Raw genomic sequence first — 20,833 nt, forward strand, 5'->3', positions numbered from 1 at the left:
AGAAGACACTTGAAAGTCTGCAATGGAGGCACTGATTTACTACTGCATTGGGTTGAGTCAGTCAGTCAAGATGGCAAGTTACATGTCCTAATTACCACACAGTTTACTGTTCCAGTGTTATTGAGTGGACAATTAATTTGAGAGAAAATTGAGAATTTACAGACAGTGGCATTTCAAGCATGTAAAATTAAGAGGATAAGAAAACATAAATCAAGACTTGAAAAATGTATGCACTCACTAAAACTGTAAGTCGCTCTGGATAAGAGCGTCTGCTAAATGACTAAAATGTAAAATGTGTAGGCTACTTACACTATATCTGCTTATGTAACTACAATGTAAATACATAGATTTAAGTGCAACTTAAAGTAGTCCTACCACAAACTGTTTTCAATATCAATCTACAGCATAAAGCAATAAATATGCACAGAGCATACTATATGCCACACATAAGACTGAATGAAAACAGCTGATGAAGCATTGGCAATGACATTGCTTTCGAGCTCATAAATGGATACCTACTGACCCCTTGTGGCTCCATCTAAACACAGTCCATTTGATACAGTGAGGGAAAAAAGTATTTAATCCCCTGCTGATTTTGTACATTTGCCCACTGACAAAGATATGATCAGTCTATAATTTTAATGGTAGGTTTATTTGAACAGTGAGAGACAGAATAACAACAAAAAAATCCAGAAAGACGCATGTCAAACATTTTCTACATTGATTTGCATTTTAATGAGGGAAATAAGTATTTGACCCCCTCTCAATCAGAAAGATTTCTGGCTCCCAGGTGTCTTTTATACAGGTAACGAGCTGAGATTAGGAGCACACTCTTAAAGGGAGTGCTCCTAATCTCAGCTTGTTACCTCTATAAAAGACGCCTGTCCACAGAAGCAATCAATCAATCAGATTCCAAACTCTCCACCATGGCCAAGACCAAAGAGCTCTCCAAGGATGTCAGGGACAAGATTGTAGACCTACACAAGGCTGGAATGGGCTACAAGACCATCGCCAAGCAGCTTGGTGAGAAGGTGACAACAGTTGGTGCGATTATTCGCAAATGGAAGAAACACAAAATAAATGTCAATCTCCCTCAGCCTGGGGCTCCATGCAAGATCTCACCTCGTGGAGTTGCAATGATCATGAGAACGGTGAGGAATCAGCCCAGAACTACACAGGAGGATCTTGTCAATGATCTCAAGGCAGCTGGGACCATAGTCACCAAGAAAACAATTGGTAACACATTACGCCGTGAAGGACTGAAATCCTGCAGCGCCCGCAAGGTCCCCCTGCTCAAGAAAGCACAAATACATGCCCATCTGAAGTTTGCCAATGAACATCTGAATGATTCAGAGGAGAACTGGGTGAAAGTGTTGTGGTCAGATGAGACCAAAATGGAGCTCTTTGGCATCAACTCAACTCGCCGTGTTTGGAGGAGGAGGAATGCTGTCTATGACCCCAAGAACACCATCCCCACCGTCAAACATGGAGGTGGAAACATTATGCTTTGGGGGTGTTTTTCTGCTAAGGGGACAGGACAACTTCACCTCATCAAAGGGACAATGGACGGGGCCATGTACCGTCAAATCTTGGGTGAGAACCTCCTTCCCTCAGCCAGGGCATTGAAAATGGGTCGTGGATGGGTATTCCAGCATGACAATGACCCAAAACACACGGCCAAGGCAACAAAGGAGTGGCTCAAGAAGAAGCACATTAAGGTCCTGGAGTGGCCTAGCCAGTCTCCAGACCTTAATCCCATAGAAAATCTGTGAGGGAGCTGAAGGTTCGAGTTGCCAAACATCAGCCTCGAAACCTTAATGACTTGGAGAAGATCTGCAAAGAGGAGTGGGACAAAATCCCTCCTGAGATGTGTGCAAACCTGGTGGCCAACTACAAGAAACGTCTGACCTCTGTGATTGCCAACAAGGGTTTTGCCACCAAGTACTAAGTCATGTTTTGCAGAGGGGTCAAATACTTATTTCCCTCATTAAAATGCAAATCAATTTATAACATTTTTTACATTCGTTTTTCTGGATTTTTTTGTTGTTATTCTGTCTCTCACTGTTCAAATAAACCTACCATTAAAATTATAGACTGATCATTTCTTTGTCAGTGGGCAAACGTACAAAATCAGCAGGGGATCAAATACTTTTTTCCCTCAATGTACGTTATATTATTTTTCTCAGAGGGATTGATAGTGCTGAAACTCAAAATGTTTATCCTTTAACTTAAATATGAATGTCCCATTTTAGTTATATTTATTTTCAACGACTAAGTGTGAGCAGGCTACCGTCTCCAGAATGGTGTAATAACTATGTAATTAGTATCAAGATGGTTAATATTGGCTAGGTAGGCCTATAAGCAGCTTTTCCAGATACATTTAGTTGTATGCCAAAGCACTGGTCACTTAAAATAATTAAGGATATACATTGTTTGAATTCTCACAGGCAGATAGGGGTATGGTTCTGTCCATAGCTGTTTTGCGCAACGCTGCCCCGTTCTGACACACACAAAAAAAGAAACATAAAACTGCATTCATTTTTACGCACATGCGTAATTTTGTTTTAATGCAAATGTATAATTGTGTCAATTGGTTGCTATCTCTTTGTTTGGCCTCTCTGAGCCTAGCTGTTTGTTTTTACAACTGAGCACACTGTACTGTATTTTTTCCCACTTTCTATCTCTATGCACATATACTGCGCTGAAGGTATACCAGTGAAAGCCGACGAAAACTGACAAAGGGATCGCCAAATCATTTCCTTGCTTGGGAATGACGTCCCTACAGTACGTTCCAGTTATATTTAGAGCCTATATATAGTGGTCCCCCCCATCCGTTGTTGTACCCGCTTCACTGGGAAGAAGAGGGCTATCTATTCCCAGAGATAGGTCTTGAATTATTGATGCTAGATAGAATAATTCAATTCACACTGTCATAATGATCTATTTATTTGTGCGCAGACATCTCAGTCCTTTATGTGAAAAACATATCGACCCAAAACGTTTCAAAACACAGTCTGCCAACACAAGCATCCACCAGAACAATAGATTAAGGTAAACTAGAAGTGAGTTGAGGGGAGAACAAGTGAGCGTCTTTATAATGCATATAGCAAAACTAGTCTTTATAATGCATATTGCAAAATCTAGTGTAGTGATATCACCGAAACCAGTTGAAATCCCCTGCTTTGCTTTCTGGGTAAATTGTTCGACACTGCACCCGGTATCCGCCCATATTCGCGTCAGGCCAACCTCATCTGAATCGAGAGTAGCAGGCCAAACGCTGTATCAAATGGAAAGTTCAATCGATTAATGTCCTTACTTTTGTCGGCTTTTTTAAGAAGTTACATTTACACAAATGTGGCCGTTTCAGTGTAAAGTAGGAAATGCAGAGATCGTGTGAAAAAGGAGGATTATCTGCTTGACTTCTTATTTGGTCGCTACTTCGGACGCGGAACTCCACACGCTATAGGTAATACAATTGGAAAGATCACTACATTTGTATCAATTTACACAATGGGATACGGGGCGACATTGTATCCCCTCGCCTGTAACTTAATTTTAGTGTTGGGCTTGTAATGATTTCATAATTTCCTGGGCAATTTCAGCTTATATCGTTGTTAATGCAAACTACGCCCAATTGTTAAGCCAATGTCTGGCCCTTTAATGCGCAGACCAATGCGGTATTTATGGCGGCTTCAAACTCATCCGCTCGCCCATGAATGCTGCAGGTTCTACCGGTATTACGCATAGTATTCAATCCATTGTGCCTCCAGATTGTGCTAAAGAAATTCGCACAAGACAATCCTAGTTCACTAACGCTTGTGGGATCTTCATAGGCTAGGCTACTCTATCATTGTGGACCTACTCCAGTTACAGCCAAACCGACTTTTAAATGCACATACAGTTGTAATATTAGGGTGTAGGCCAAGCAAAGGTTGTACTCATCAGTTCACATGTACAGGTATTATTCAAATAACTGGGTCGTTCCACGAAATGAGTGCCTCTTGCGTCCCTTTGATATTTGTATTTTTTTGTTGTTGAAATTGTACATAAATATTGAGTTTTAAATGCCTGTTATATTAAATAGTGCCCTTTTTAATAGACCACATGGAAAATTCAATAACTTTGATTTTTAATATGAATAAAGACTTGTTAAAGTGCCAAATTTCAGCATTTTGATATGTCCCTCTGTGCATCCTCTGACTTCTAGGAAGATTTTAACCTACTTAACCCAAACACTTCTCAGAGATTTCACCATCATTGTGAAGCCCTAGTTATTTTGTTGCTTTGACATGATAATTTATTTAAAGTTATTAGTGATTCATTTTAAGGTCAACCCTGTTACGTGAACTTAACTCTTGTTTTAATATGGAGAAACGATTCTTTTTTTTTTTTTTTTTTCAAAAGAGACATTGAACATGTAAAGCAGCTGAGCTGGTTTTACTATTTTTAGCATTTATTTGGTGTTTTGTGGTGGAAAACTGAGCTGGTCGAGCACAACACGTCAACCCTGTCACCTATAGATCGACAGGCTAGAAATGTTAGAACAATGTTACAAAAAAAATTTGAGCTTGCATTCAATTGCCCCTCCCTGTTGCATACAACACGCTTCCATTCCCCCTGTCACAAGAGGATTCATGGCTGATTTTAAGATGAAGTTGTCAACCTAACTCTCAAACTCTTCTTATCCGTAGTGTTTTCAGCAGTTAGCTTTGCCCACGGTTGGCTGCATGTGAACTACAATTGACTTTTAACATTTAGAAACATCAATAATCATCGCTTGCGAAACAGTTTTAGAAACATGCTGATATGCTCCTTAACTTTTATATCAGCCAGAAATAATCTTTTAAATAAAAAAAGATGCACTTACTGTAGCAGTTTTGCACAGACCGTACGCTGTGTGTGCCACCAGTTGACAAACTACACTTCCTACCCAGTTACGCTTACACACAGGTGTTCGGAGCACTCTAGATAGCTAATTAGCACAGGTGGCCACCTATGTCTTCCGTCTGTCTTCCGTAAACAAGCACTGTAACATGGAGATATGGCCATGTGGGAACACTAACCCTATAAAGGTGTGTAGTAATTTAACCTTTTATTATTATTTCTCGCTGGTAGGAAAAGTACGTTCCTTATGTTTCCAAAACCGTACCGCAAGCGATGCGTTTTAACGTTCAGAACGAGCGTCCGGGCTCTTAACCAAACTCCCCTGACTAGAAGATGCATGTACTACCGTCAATAGGTGCTAAAGGTAGTTAGCGTCTATGAATGGGTTACGGTCAACCCTGTTACTTTATTTGGCACTGTAGTCATTGTCTTTTATTTCACCTCTTGAGATGGCAATTTGTATTACATTTTTTACATGTGCTCTTTATGACAGAATGTTAAAATGAGGTGAAATTTAAAGTAGTTTTTTTCCACTAAGTTACACTACTCAAAAGGCACCTAATTGGTGGAACAACCCAGCTAGTAGTAGGCCTACACTCCAGTAATCAAAATGTAGGCTACTGCTATCATTAGGCCTTGGTTGACCTCCAATTAAAATGGCTGTTTGTCTAACATCAGATTATGCTAATAGGCAAGCTGCATAAAATAGACACGGTTGTGTTTTTTATAGGCTATTTGTCTACTCTTTCACAATACTTTCCCACAATATTGGCGTGTATTTTACAGTAACTTGTAATTGATCTGAAAACAGAACTAATGGAGAGTGCTTGATTGGACATGACAACTTTGTTGATGACTGGTAATGACAGCTGACCGTACAGGTGTCATGACTAGCCAATCATGAACAAGCTTTTGATTTCCTGCAGTATGAGGATATGAAAAGGGGTGGCAATATTGTATCAACATTGCAAGCATTGTTGCCTGGTTACTAGGCCTACTGTACAATCATTTTAGTTCAGTGGGAGAATCGCAAAGTCATGATTAATCTGTATTCATTTTATCCACACTGTAGGCCATAGTTTCTGATTGATGATGATTTGGCCTGTGTCATTTACAATTTAAATAGTAGGCCTTTAAGGAGTACATAAATGGGTGTAGAACTTAGGTAAGTTTGAAAAAGGTGATGAAACACTAACTTTGATATAATATACTAACATAAACAATATATAATGACAAAAACACATATCACAGCATACTACAGGACACAGAGGGTCCTACAATTATTTGTCCGTAGAATGACTGTGAGAAAGTCAGTTCTGGTTACTTTTTAAAAGGACATTCTTCTCCAAAATGAATGAAAATAAAATGACGCTGTCATCAAACATATCATTTCCCCCTCCAGAAATGAACCCAATAACATATTGGTCCATATTACCAGGCAGGTGTGCTCTTTAGCAATAAGGATTATCAACTGCTGTAGCCCAACTGATGCGGCATAGTGGCTATAAGGTTGAAGCATAGGGTTGCACATCTGCATTTACCCCACTGGGCTAATCATTAGCTAGATCACAAACTAAACATTATCTTGTTGCTAGTTAGCAACATATTGATAGCTTAAAGGTCCCCAAAAAACATTCCACTGGCACTCAGCCAAGGATCATGTACTGTGAATATAATGTAGGCCTACCTGTTACACCTGACGTGTTACATTTAGCCCCAGTTTCTCCTATGCATTCAACGCCATTAGCGAGCATTATTGTGCATAAACCATGCTGCTGCTAAAAGCTCCGCTTTTAAAATGGTGCAATTCACCAAGTAGAAAGCTTTGATCCTCCTCTTTTAACAGTGGCCATCAAAATGGCTTTTTCAACGGTGTGTTTTCTCGGGACTGCATAAGGAATGTTGTACTATGACTGGGCATGCATGTTTCTCTCCCTGTGCAGCACTCGCAATTTGAAAGCATTTCGAGAGTCAAGAGGAATATGCTTTTCTCACATAGAATGTGACAAGCTGACCAATTGAATAGGTAAACTATGGGGTTGTCGGTTTTTTGCTGTTGGTCATTTCCATGTAACAGGACCCATGAGCACCAACGTGAATTTCATAGAAGCATATCAAATTGTGTGTCAAATGAAAGCAAATAGTCTATATTTTGGGGAAATGAAGGCATGGATACAGTTTTCAACTATTTTCCATCTTAAAAATTTGGTATAAGTTATGGCTTTGATTTCTGGTCAAACAGATGGAAAGGGGGTCTTAGAAAACAGCTACCAGAAAAAGTCTTAAAAGGTATTAGAAATACATAAAAACATAATACTATTGAAGTAAAGACCCCTGCCAACTAATATCAACACTTATATTTAGTTTTGGATAAATTATTTGCCGTTAAGTTTAAGAAACATTGTCTTGTAATTCCGTTACCAAAAAAACACATCTTTAAGATATTTTCTAATTTCTCTCCCTCATAAGGAGGGAGGATAATGAAAGTGAGGGTAATGAAAGTTCACAGAAGTAACAAGTAAAGGTAGACCTACCAATGAGTTAGTGTTTTCACTGATATCAATGTTTGTTTATGAATTAAGTGAATAATACTCGTAATTCTTTTGGCAAATCGGTAACAGAATTACAGAAATCTGTAACGGAGTTACTGCAATTGAATTGGCTACAATGGGAAATTATAGTAGTCACAAACCACAGTTGGGTCACCTGCTACTGTCCTCCCTTCCACTGGCATACTGTTATTTTTTCTTCTCTTTCTGTCTTCTGGTGGTCAAAGCAAGAGGGTGACAACAGTCTGGACAACCTTGCTCTCGCTCTATATAGAGTCATGGTCAAACGTTTTGAGAATTACACAAGTATTGGTCTTCAAAGTTTGCTGCTTCAGTGTTTTTAGATATTTTTGTCAGATGTTACTATGGTATACTGAAGTATAATTACAAGTATTCCATAAGTGTCAAAGGCTTTTATTGACAATTACATTAAGTTTATGCAAATAGTCAATATTTGCAATGTTGACCATTCTTTTTCAAGACCTCTGCAATCCGCCCTGGCATGCTGTCAATTAACTTCTGGGCCACATCCTGACTGATGGCAGGCCATTCTTGCATAATCAATGCTTGGAGTTTGTCTGAATTTGTGGGTTTTTGTTTGTCCACCCGCCTCTTGAGGATTGACCACAAGTTCTCAATGGGATTAAGGTCTGGGGAGTTTCCTGGCCGTGGACCCAAAATGTTGATGTTTTGTTCCCCAAGCCACTTAGTTATCACTTTTGCCTTATAGCAAGGTGCTCTATCATGCTGGAAAAGGCATTGTTCGTCACCAAACTGTTCTTGGATGGTTGGGAGAAGTTGCTCTCGGAGGATGTGTTGGTACCATTCTTTATTCATGGCTGTGTTCTTAGGCAAAATTGTGAGTGAGCACACTCCCTTGGCTGAGAAGCAACCCCACACATGAATGGTCTCAGGATGCTTTACTGTTGGCATGACACAGGACTGATGGTAGCGCTCACCTTATCTTCTCCGGACAAGCTTTTTTCCGGATGCCCCAAACAATCGGAAAGGGGATTCATCAGAGAAAATGACTTTACCCCAGTCCTCAGTAGTCCAATCCCTGAACCTTTTGCAGAATATCAGTCTGTCCCTGATGTTTTTCCTGGAGAGAAGTGGCTTCCTCGCTGCCCTTCTTGACACCAGGCCATCCTCCAAAAGTCTTTGCCTCACTGTGCGTGCAGATGCACTCACACCTGCCTGCTGCCATTCCTGAGCAAGCTCTGCACTGGTGGTGCCCCAATCCTGCAGCTGAATCAACTTTAGGAGACGGTCCTGGCGCTTGCTAGACTTTCTTGGGCGCCCTGAAGCCTTCTTCACAACAATTGAACCTCTCTCCTTGAAGTTCTTGATGATCCGATAAATGGTTGATTTAAGTGCAATCTTACTAGCAGCAATATCCTTGCCCGTGAAGCCCTTTTTGTGCAAAGCAATGATGACGGCACGTGTTTCCTTGCAGGTAACCATAGTTAACAGAGGAAGAACAATGATTTCAAGCACCACCCTCCTTTTTAAAGCTTCCAGTCTGTTATTCTAACTCAATCAGCATGACAGAGTGATCTCCAGCCTTGTCCTCGTCAACACTCTCACCTGTGTTAACGAGAGAATCACTGACATGTCAGCTGGTCCTTCTGTGGCAGGGCTGAAATGCAGTGGAAATGTTTTTTGGGGATTATGTTCATTTTCATGGCAAAGAGGGACTTTGCAATTAATTGCAATTCATCTGATCACTCTTCATAACATTCTGGAGTATATGCAAATTGCCATCATAAAAACTGAGGCAGCAGACTGTGAAAATTAATATTTGTGTCATTCTCAAAACTTTTGACCACGACTGTATATACACACACACTACCAGTCAAGTTTGGACACACCTCATTCAAGGGTTTTTCTTTATTCTTACTATTTTTTACATTGTAGAAAAATAGTGAAGACATCAAAACTATGAAATAACACATATGGAATCATGTAGTAACCAAAAGAGTGTTTAACAAATCAAAATATATTTTAAATTTGAGATTCTTCAAATAGCCACCCTTTGCCTTGATGACAGCTTTGCACACGCTTGGCATTCTCTCAACCAGCTTCATGAGGTAGTCACCTGGAATGCATTTAAATTAACAGGTGTGCCTTGTTAATTTGTGGAATTTATTTCCTTACGCCATCCCATCTCGTTTGCACTTAGTGGGACTATCATTTGTTTTTCAACAGGACAATGACCCAACACACCTCCAGGCTGTGTAAGGGCTATTTGACCAAGTAGGAGAGTGATTGAGTGCTGTGTCAGATGACCTGGCCTCCACAATATCCCGACCTGAACCCAATTGAGATGGTTTGGGATGAGTTGTACCGCAGAGTGAAGAAAAAGCAGCACAGTGCTCAGCATATGTGGGAACTCCTTCAAGACTGTTGGAAAAGCATTCCAGGTGAAGCTGGTTGAGAGAATGCCAAGAGTGTGCAAAGTTGTCATCAAGACAAAGGGTGGCTACTTTGAAGAATCTAAAATCTTAAATATATTTTGATTTGTTAAACACTCTTGGTTACTACATGTTTCCAAATGTGTTATTTCATAGTTTTGATGTATTCGCTATTATTCTACGATGTAGGAAATAGTAAAAATAAAGAGAACCCCTGGAATGAGTAGCTGTGTCCAAACCTTTGACTGGTACTGTATGAATATGTGTACTTCTCCCGGCTCTTACTGACACATACCCATGTGTCCCCTCGTTCCATTTATTGTAATCAACATCTGCACCGACTGACACCGGACGTCCATGGACTTTGAAAAGTAGTTGAAATTTGGTCAGTTCGTCCTGACCTTGATTTCAACATCCACAGAGTTTGCTTTCCGGACTGGCCTTGATTTGATCCAAACATAGACGTCCATGATTGGTGAATGGACCAAATCTGAACCAATCATAGGTCTGTTTCACAAGTTTGCACAGTATAGTGAAGAAAAGTAGAGTACATACAGTATGATGAATAAATGTACTGAACTCTACTGTACTGTGCTCTACTGTGCTGTACTGTGATGTCCAAACTAGTGAAACATAGACATCTATGATTGGTTCAGATTTTGTCCGTTATGATTTCAACCAAATTTGGTCTTGTTTTGGGGGGTGGAGCTCATTACAATAATAGCCGGGATATGCAAAGGATGATATTGGAGGTTTCTACATTTTGTGTACCTATTCAGGATACATCACCATGAGAATGACATTCATATACATAATTATGCATTTCTTTATAGTACAGATCAGGGACCCATGATGTTATTCCGTTACCGTAACTGTAACCAAAATATTGTTGTTTTTTCAAACACCCCATTCTTTCTGCAGACATATTTGAATCTTAATTCGGAGCGGATATTTATGTTTTTGGAAAACATGGTCGCATAAAAAAAAACAAGGAGATTATATCATAATTCTGTTACCAAACTTTGCATCTACACAGTTCTTCCAGTAAATGTGTTTTTGTGAAATTGTCTGTGTACATTTAAAAGTAGTCCTTGTGCGTAGCGTTGTATGGCTTGTTCAACTTTGAAATCAATGGTTTTTGTTTACATTTTTAAGTGAAACATCTGAGTATCAATTCTGTTATCATGGAATTGCTCTGTTGCTTACTTGTGTTGTTGGCTGAGGAAAATGTAAATGGGGACAACGATTTTTCATTAGATAATACAAAAATTCCATAACCAAAAGTACCAGGGCTCAGCGCCGCCTAGCTCTCATTTGGATCATAGGTGCCGGGTATCGGACATACTGTACAGTATTGTTGACATACTGTACAATCTGTTGTGTTCAGCACTGATTATCTAATATAGCATCCATGATTCGTATCATCGATTGGACAGTCTATTTTGTTGGTATGTTTTTATCAGAAATTACTAGGTGAATTGGTGGTTCTATTTCCGTTGTATGAAAATGTATACACTCACTAACTGTAAGTCGCTCTGGATAAGAGCGTCTGCTAAATGACTAAAATGTTAATGTAGTTTGAGATGCTACTCATTGAGATAAACGTCAGCTTCAACTGAGAACTAGTGTTTTTTTACATTTATTTTTTTAACATAGCTGTCTGGATAGCAGTGTGCCTCCCCGTTGCTTGTCAATTTTGGGATCTTAAAGTAACGTCATGTATCTACTGCCAGATCCCATTGTGTAGCTGTTACTCACAACTGACTGTTGAGTTTGTGTTACAGCTAGAGATACAGGAAGATTTAGGAGCAACCTTTGTGGGGATGATGTTTGGGGGAATTGTAACAGTAAATTCTCAGTTAAAACAATGTTAATTAATGATGACAAGTCATTATTTTATGAGCAAGAACCTTGCTTGTGCCCTATAATATCAATATAATAGTACACATACCTGGTCTATGTAATTTACCTTATCTTTCCAGAATTCCAAAATCACTTTCATAGTTTTACATTGATAATCCCATTTTCAACAATGTTATTATAAAATAGTAGAGTATATTAGGTCCTCTCATCCCGTTTTGTCTGAAATCGCAGGATGAAGTTGTATAGAATGTAAACATTCCTGTATCCACAGATATCTGTGGTTGTATGCATTCCCTGCAGCTCTGGAGAACACCGGATGGCCATTGTTGCAAACTAAAGGCAATGTGGAGACGATCGGGACAAAATCTAATTTTGGATTTGGCGGCCTCTGTGCACACAAGCACTTTAGTGTAGCTTAACTGATAGGGAATGAATACAACTTGACCAGATGGCTGTGAAGAAATTGTTCATATCATCAGCTTCATTCCCACTATCTGTGTGTGTGTGTGTGTGTGTGTGTGTGTGTGTGTGTGGGGTTAAAATATTCCCTAAACTTTCCCAAAATCCCCAGGTTTTAAAGAAATCCCAGTTGGTGGATTTACCTCCCAGCTTCCTGATTCCAGGAATTCTCCAACTGGAAAACATGGGAATTTTGGAAAAGCTACTCAAATTCTGCAACCCTATGTATGTGACTATTTCTTGTTGCATCGATAGTTAGTGTGTAGCTCATGAAATGTTTATTTTCATGTTCACTGACCGTATTTCTGTGTCTTCTGTCCCACAGGTGAACGATGACCGAATACAAGCTGGTGGTGGTGGGAGCAGGAGGCGTGGGCAAGAGCGCACTCACCATCCAGCTCATCCAGAACCACTTTGTGGACGAATATGACCCCACCATCGAGGTAAAAAGTTATTTCAGTACAACCATGTGTCTTTTACTACAACAAGGCATGCCTGGGAGTCAGGAGGCAAAGTTCCTTAAAAATAAATTGGGTACCATTTTTGTGGCTGCCTGCTCCGCCTGCACAGGGGACTGCGCAGAGTTGCATGGAAAAATAACTGCAATCAAAAAAATCATATGTATGTGCAAATGCAAGTAAAAATGTGCTCTAGATTCTGTTATTTGAATGTATGAATATAATATCAGAAGCATGGTCTCCTTCAGTCAGTTTTAAATTTGTAGGTTCAGTCAAATTGATAGATGGCTACTTGATGAAATGCTTTAGTGGTTTGACATGTCATAAATTATTAAGCTGAAAGCTATATATTTTATGACTGCTTGAAGATTGAATGCATTTCTTCCCTGGTGCACATATAGTCTCTTACCTGGTCATCCCATCCATTTTCTTAGATTCTAATACTATTGTATTTCCTCTGGAACATTATCAGATGAGCATTCTATGACCATATAGTTACGTCGAGGATTTCTGAGCCCTAGTCAGGTAGACTGGACACATATGAATATGTGATCATTCATAGGTGTCCAGTCCTGAACCATCCATCTCTCTCTTTCTTGCGCCCTCCTTCAGGACTCGTACAGGAAGCAGGTGGTGATTGACGGGGAGACGTGTCTGCTGGACATCCTGGACACTGCAGGTCAGGAGGAGTACAGCGCCATGAGGGACCAGTACATGAGGACAGGGGAGGGCTTCCTCTGTGTCTTCGCCATTAACAACACCAAGTCCTTCGAGGACATCCACCACTATAGGTGAGCTAGGTTCTGCCACAACATCTGAAGTACTGCTGCCGATTGCACTGGTGGCGGTAAGCCGGACTGTAGTTAAACCAGCGGACTATAGTTGCGCCAGCCGACTATAGTTACATCTGTTTCCAAGCAGACACAGTTGTGCCAGCCATATCCCATCAATTGTGTCAAAGCCAACATCACTCTCTACCTGTACAACCCACTCTTTAACCAACCCTTTAACCAGATTGTGTGTGAAATCAATAACCCCAAAAAGGAGTCCATTCCGTACTTTGGACGACCAAAGCATTGCACTGGTATTTAACTCTTGCCTTCCCTGTCATCTTTGTTCAACAGAGAGCAGATCAAGAGGGTGAAAGACTCGGAAGACGTGCCCATGGTGCTGGTGGGAAACAAGTGTGACCTGCCGTCCCGGACGGTGGACACCAAACAGGCTCAGGACTTGGCGCGCAGCTACGGCATCCCCTTCATCGAGACCTCGGCCAAAACCAGACAGGTGAGAGATGGAGACAACAGGTCCTAACTTTGCACCTGGTATAACTTTGTACCTTAGTAAATCGAGCCCTTGTAGCTTGTAGTGTCGAGGGTATTTGCTGGCGTGAACACAGCAGCCATTCAACTGTTTTCGCCACAGATCAATTTTCATTATTGTAGCAAGATTACTTCTTACCAGCTGTGTCAGGTGTCCATGCAATGGCTTTTTACAATCATGGCCACTTCAATCTCACAAAATGCTGTGGTCCTCTTTTGACTCCTGTGGTGCCTTTTTGATTTGTGTTGGTATCAATGGCTATATATAATATGTGCTCTGTTTCTAAATGGTGCTTGGAAACGTGTCGGGTAATGTACTGTACATAATTAAATTCCCTTTGCTTAATTGAATTCTTGATTTATGAATTGCTGTATCCGTGCATGCTCTTCTGTCATGGAAATGTGGCATTCTTTCACCATTAGAGGCTCCATAACGGATCTGGCATTGTTTTAATCAACAAATCAGTCAATCTCTGTCACTGAATCGTCACGACAGAGGGGAAATTGTCGGTAATTGTTGTGTGGCGGGGTGATAATCATGCTTAATGGACAGTGGGATGGAAGTGATTGTGTGCTGGATGGTGCACTATTGTCTGTTCTATTATGTGGTTGCTGGCTTGGCTTCAGTGGTGTGTCATGTGAGGATTTGCGTGGCTGGCTGGTGATGTATGTGGCGATTTGTCAGTCGGTGGACCTTCTCCTGCTCTTTTTGCATCGGTCCAATCACAACTCCTTCTGGGGACACTGATTGGTCTCTTCCAGCTCACTCCTCCAATGGTCGTATCGCCCAGCTACCTGGTGTTGCTCTTGGACTGAAATCACGAATAATACACACACCACTTTCGCACCTTTACAATGACACTGAGTTTTATGTTTGTACCTGTCATTCCCCTGTGAAGTTAAATTATTAATTATGTTTTAAACTGCCAAAAAAAAATGCATCCTCAGATTTATACATCAGCCCTATACACAGCTAAATGTAGACTTGGTCAACATAGAATGCCTATACAATGAGTGTACAAAACATTAGGAACACCTTCCTAATATTGAGTTGCACCCACCTTTGCCCTCAGAACAGCTTCAGTTCATCGGGGCATGGACTCTACAAGGTGTCAAGCATTCCACAGGGATGCTGGCTCATGTTGATTCCAATGCTTCCCGCAGTTGTGTCAAGTTGGCTGGATGTCCTTTGGGTGGTGGACCATTCTTGATACACACAGGAAACTGTTGAGTGTGAAAAACCCAGCAGCGTTGCAGTTCTTGACACACTCAAACCGGTGCGCCTGGCACCTACTACCATATCCCGTTCAAAGGCACTTAAATCTTGCCCATTCACCCTCTGAATGGCACACATACACAAACTGTCTCAATTGTCTCAAGGCTTAGAAATCATTTTTTTAACCTGTCTCCTTCCCTTCATCTACACTGATTGAAGTGGATTTAACCAGTGACATCAACAAGGGATCATAGATTTCACCTGTATTCACCTGGTCAGTTTGTCATGGAAAGAGCAGGTGTTCCTAATGTTTTCTAACACTGTGAGGGAACACAGTCCACATAGTGTCCCTGTATTCCCTAACACTGAGGGGTCAACAGTGCTCCTGTATTCCCAAACACTGAGGGGTCAACAGTGTCCCTGTATTCCCAAACACTGAGGGGTCAACAGTGTCCCTGTATTCCCTAACACTGAGGGGTCAACAGTGTCCCTGTATTCCCTAACACTGAGGGGTCAACAGTGTCCCTGTATTCCCTAACACTGAGGGGTCAACAGTGTCCCTGTATTCCCTAACTGAGGAGAGCTGTGTTTCGCACTGCAGAGAGTGGAGGATGCCTTTTACAGTCTGGTACGGGAGATCAGGCTGTACCGGCTGAAAAAGCTCAGCAAGGAAGAAAAGACCCCGCGCTGCGTCAAGCTTAAAAAATGTGTTGTAATGTGAAAGGGGTAAGTGTATAGCGTCCGCGCTCCCTCACGTCCGTCAGGTGTGTATTTGTGGTGTGTGTGTGGGAGGGTGTCGTCCGTGTGGTACCGAGCAGGGGGAGTGGTGCTCCTTGGTGGGCGGGATCCATCTCTTTTTAAGCTAACCTCCTGCTGTGGGATCTCCTTGAAACCAGGCGTCCATCTTAGTTTCTCCTCCTGTGGTATCTGTATCTCTGTGTGGGGTATGTTTATACTATTGTGGGTGATGATCATTCTGTAATCTGCTCAACTGAGACAAATCAGTGGTGCGAGAGGATGGAGCTGGTAAGATTGGATCTGTGTGATATATGGCGATTGTGATAATCTGGGCAGAAATGAAGTCTTGAAATGGTGACTAAGGACGTGTGATTACGGAGATGTTCCACTGAAGTCCTGTGGCAACTGCGTGCATTGATGTCGCGCACAACTCCCTTTGTTTCTGTCTTTCTCTCTCTTGTTCTTACTCTCCATCTCACAATCTGAAATGACTTTGTCACCCATTGTATCAGGAAGGAAACCAATGTCGTGCTCAGTGAATGGCAAAGACCTGGTTATTTTTGGTCCCTGCCTCTCTTTGTGGCACCATTGATGTAGCCATTGTCTTTGCTGTTGTCTGCTGGGCCAGCTCATGCCACAAATCCACCTACCTACGAATCAATACGCAATGAACACATTTGTAACGCAAGTTTGCATCTAGTCTACATACTAGGAGTGCACACCGAAATTGCCACCCTATTCCCTATATAGTCAAAAGTAGTGCACTATATTGGGGAATAGGGGTGCCATTTCAGACATTTGCATCTGACCAAGCTTTCATGTTAGTCACAGATGAGAACATAAGTGTTTTTGAGAAGAGTTTTCAAAACAAACCTTAACTTATCTTTTTATTTTTATTTCCCAAGGGTGTCGATGATGCGTTTTACACATTAGTGCGGGAAATCCGAAAACACAAGGAGAAGATGAGCAAGGAGGGCAAGAAGAAGAAAAAGAAGTCCAAGACAAAGTGTATACTCATGTGAATAATGACCAGCCCCCTTTTCAAGATAGACAAAAAAAATGTGTTAAAACAGTTCAAGTAATACATTTTTGTACATTATGCTAAATTATTAGCCTCTTTATCTTACTACCCAAATTACTGAATATGGAAATGAACCCTATTTTTTTCTGTCTTTTTCTCTTATTTTGAAACCAATAAGCTTTACTTTCTGTTTAGTGGCAGTTGCCCAGGAGTGTTGGTCCAATAGGTTGATTATCAATTAGGAGCGGTAGACAGTAAAACAAAGGACTTTATTCAACAGCCAAGTTCACATCTATAGGGACATTTTGGACAACAGAGAAAGCAAGCCTAAAAAGCTTCTTTTCCCTCTGCTGGTAGAGCATGAGTTGCTCCTAACAGTATGGGGCGCCAAATAGTTGAATTCCATCCCATTCCATTGGACAAGGAGTAACAACTGGGAGGCAGGACCAACACTTGATTGGGGGAAATTCCAAATGTCCTGGCCACTGTGTGTAATAATGCCCATCCTCCTACTTTAAACTCCTAGATATGATTCAATAATGTCATGCAGTACTTGAAGCATGCATGTGAACTTTACTACTGTTTCTAGTAAAAACAATGTCCTGGTTACCCATTTTAATTAAGTTGTAATCTGTTAATGCTTTTTTGTAATTTGTGGGTAGTGATTTCCTGCCCACAGGAGAGACTTTCCTTTTTGCATGCAATGTGTTCTTACTAGTCAATGGGGAATGGCACAGTGATACTAATACTGTACGATACTGATACAGCCAGTTGGGCCACATAGGTTTTTATAGTGTTTCGGGACTCGAGTCGATCCATATTCACCATTCCTGATCTGATCTTTTGGGTAGAATCCAGTTGTTGAATGGTGGGAAACCTTTTCAACAACTGAAATGCTCCAGGTGGCATGTATGAAGCAAAATAGATTTTAACATAGCCATCAGAACAGCAAGATTATGTCAGTAATGTTGAAGAGGACATGCATCTAATGTTGTGTTGCTCAGTGGCACTGCATGTTGCTTAAACCAACGCCTCTACATAATCCAGTGTCTCCTGTAGTTGTTTTATCATTAGATATGATATACCCTGCTCATTCCGAACGTTTTAAAAGATGAGTTAATTGTTCATCAAGAGACCTTGTTTGAGCTATGAAATTCCCCTCATATCCTTAGGATTGGTGTATTTTGTGTCGTGTTTTTGAAGGACAAACCTTTCCTATTCAAGGGATAGTTTACCGAAGTAACACATTTTAGCTATTGAACCAGCAAATCAAGATTTGGGCTTCCTTGTTACAGCATGACATCCAAATTGTTGAGTGCAAACAAATAGCATGCCTAAATTAAACCTAAACTTTAAACCAAGTCATCTAATGACATATATGTGTTATTCAGGTGAACTGTCTTCTTAAAGAATAGTTATTTACTGTCTTCAGATACAGGACATATAACACCCCAACAGATCCTAACAGAATATGCCTTGCACATTTCCCCAAGCCTTTGTTTTGTACTTATTGCTGCCATAAACTTACTTTCCTGTTTTTGAATTGGCTAGATTTGGCAAAGAAAATCTTACTTTTTTTGTCCAACCACAAATCTTCCTTTCTCTATTTTTTTAGTTTTACGTCTACAAAAGATGCATCCCATATAATTGGTGTCATGCAAAGAGTGTTCAAAAATGTATTGTTCAGATACATTTTTCTAATTCTTCCTCGTTAGAGGTTAGAGCTTGAGTGGGAAGGTGTTGAGTGGGTTTTGCTGGGCTGCGTTTCAAGTGAAATTACTGATCCAGTCCAATAATTGTTGTCAAATGTATCCCTCACAAAGGTTGTTGCTTCCTAGTGATGTAACTGGAACTGATGTCTAAATCAGGCAATTACCATTACATTATTTTTTAGAGAAAGTCTTAATTTATAAAAACACGGAATAGTTGTTTTTCAGCGTCAACGCTTATTTCACAACCTTATTATCAGGGTTTTACCTTGAGGCTTCTTACACATTGCCTTTTGTGTTTTCATCGGGTGCTTCAGTCTGACAGCAGTGGGACACATATGAGCCGAGACTGCATTTAGGCTTCTCTGTCACGTCTGTTCAACAGCTACAAGCTGCTGTTTGAGAGGAATGAGATTCTAAAGTCAAACAATACAATACATTTAGTTAGGATTTCTGCTTTCTTTGGCCCACTTCTATGACCTACTTTTTGTTCCTAAAGTTAGATATGAACTGTTAATACATTTTTGATTATGGGACCCCATTTGTTAACAATACTGTATAACAAAAAGTAATGTTCCACCTCCCTTTTTTTTTTTGCGTGCCAACTGCTGATTTCTGAAAAAGAAGTAGCATTTATACCTGGATCGTATTTTAACAACCTTTGTATAGTTGTGATACTGAAAGGTGAACATTTTGTAAATTGTGCTTCATTTCGTTGGTGTCTAAATGAATGTTGCTTTAATGGAGTTTTCAGTACTCTCTCTTTGTGTATGATGGGACTCGGGAGAGTGACTGGGTCCAGGTCTAGGGGAGTGAATGAATGACCACTGTTGAACACCTCCATAGAGAGCTCTCCTTGGTCACTGTGTACAGTGGTGATCTGATCCCAAATCTGTCTATTTTTTTGCCATGAATCTCACCACTCCTATTTAATGTGTAATAAAGACAAATAAAATAAAGAGGAATTGGCCCTGTCTTCATCTTTGCTCATTCAGTGACTTCCGAAAGTATTCACACACCTTGACTTTTTCCACAGTTTGTTGTTACATAGTGGGATTAAAATGGATTTAATGCCCTGTCAAAGTGGAAGAAAAATTCAAACATCATCTAAAAGATTCATGAAAAATGAAACACTATCTTGATTAGATAAGTATTCAACCTCCTGTGTCAATACATTTTAGAATCCCCATTGGCAGCGATTTAAAGCTGTGAGTCTTTCTGGGTAAATCTCTTAAACGCATTTCACACCTGGATTGAGCAACATTTGCCCATTATTCTTTTCAAAATTCTTCAATCTCTGTCAAATTGGTTGTTGATCATTGCTAGACAACCATTTTCAGGTCTTGCCATACATTTTCAAGCAGATTTAAGTCAACTGTAACTAGTGCACTCAGGAACGTTCAATGTCTTCTTGGTAAGCAACTTCAGTGTAGATTTGGCCTTGTGTTTTAGGTTATTGTCCTGCTGAAAGGTGAATTAATCTCCCAGTGTCTGGTGGAAAGCAGACTGAACCAGGTTTCCTCTAGGATTTTGCCATTATGTTTGTTTATCCTGAAAAACTCCCCAGTCCTTAACGATTACAAACGTACCCATAACATGATGCAGCCACCACAATGCTTGAAAATATGGAGAGTGGTACTCTGTGTTTTATTGATTTGCCCCAAACATAACACTGTATTCAGGACAAAAAGTTAATTGCTATGCTACATTTTTTGCAGAATTACTTTAGTGCCTTGTTGCAAACAGGATGCATGTTTTAGAATATTTTTATTCTGTACAGGCTTCCTTCTTTTCACTCTGTTTACAATTATTTGAAGGTCCATCAGTCGAGCAGTGAATTCCAAACACAGATTCAACCACAAAGACCAGGGAGGTTTTCCAATGCCTTGCAAAGAAGGGCACCTATTGGTAGACATTTTTTTTAATGCAGACATTGAATATCCCTTTGAGAGTGGTGAAATTATGAATGACACTTTGGATGGTGTATCAATACACCCAGTCACTACAACATACAGGCGTCCTTCCTTACTCAGTTGACGGAGATGAAGGAAACCGCTCCGGGATTTCACCATGAGGCCAATGGTGACTTTAAAACAGTTACAGAGTTTAATGGCTGTGATAGAAGAAAACTGAGGATGGATCATCAACATTGTAGTTGCTCCACAATACTAACCTAATTGATACTATTATTGCATACAGAGTC

At 40.4% G+C, this 20,833-nt stretch overlaps 1 protein-coding gene across 3 annotated transcripts; it reads left to right on the forward strand.

Annotated features, from left to right (window-relative positions):
• The first annotated feature begins 3,207 nt into the window (after positions 1 to 3,207).
• LOC311137280 (GTPase KRas) lies at positions 3,208 to 18,587 on the forward strand. 3 transcript variants are annotated; one of them, XM_084171699.1, is made up of 6 exons: positions 3,208 to 3,466; positions 12,495 to 12,612; positions 13,240 to 13,418; positions 13,752 to 13,911; positions 15,764 to 15,888; positions 16,806 to 18,587. In XM_084171699.1, the coding sequence occupies exons 2-5, from the start codon at positions 12,502 to 12,504 to the stop codon at positions 15,881 to 15,883; spliced, it is 570 nt and encodes a 189-aa protein (XP_084027825.1). In that variant the 5' UTR covers positions 3,208 to 3,466; positions 12,495 to 12,501; the 3' UTR covers positions 15,884 to 15,888; positions 16,806 to 18,587. The 3 variants fall into 3 exon arrangements, with proteins under 3 accessions (XP_084027825.1, XP_084027827.1, XP_084027826.1); XM_084171700.1 differs by lacking the exon at positions 3,208 to 3,466 and adding an exon at positions 6,892 to 6,910; XM_084171701.1 differs by lacking the exon at positions 15,764 to 15,888.
• Positions 18,588 to 20,833: the final 2,246 nt, after the last annotated feature.

Source organism: Coregonus lavaretus (genome assembly GCF_964263955.1).
Source record: "Coregonus lavaretus genome assembly, chromosome: 11".
Classification (NCBI taxonomy): domain Eukaryota; kingdom Metazoa; phylum Chordata; class Actinopteri; order Salmoniformes; family Salmonidae; genus Coregonus; species Coregonus lavaretus.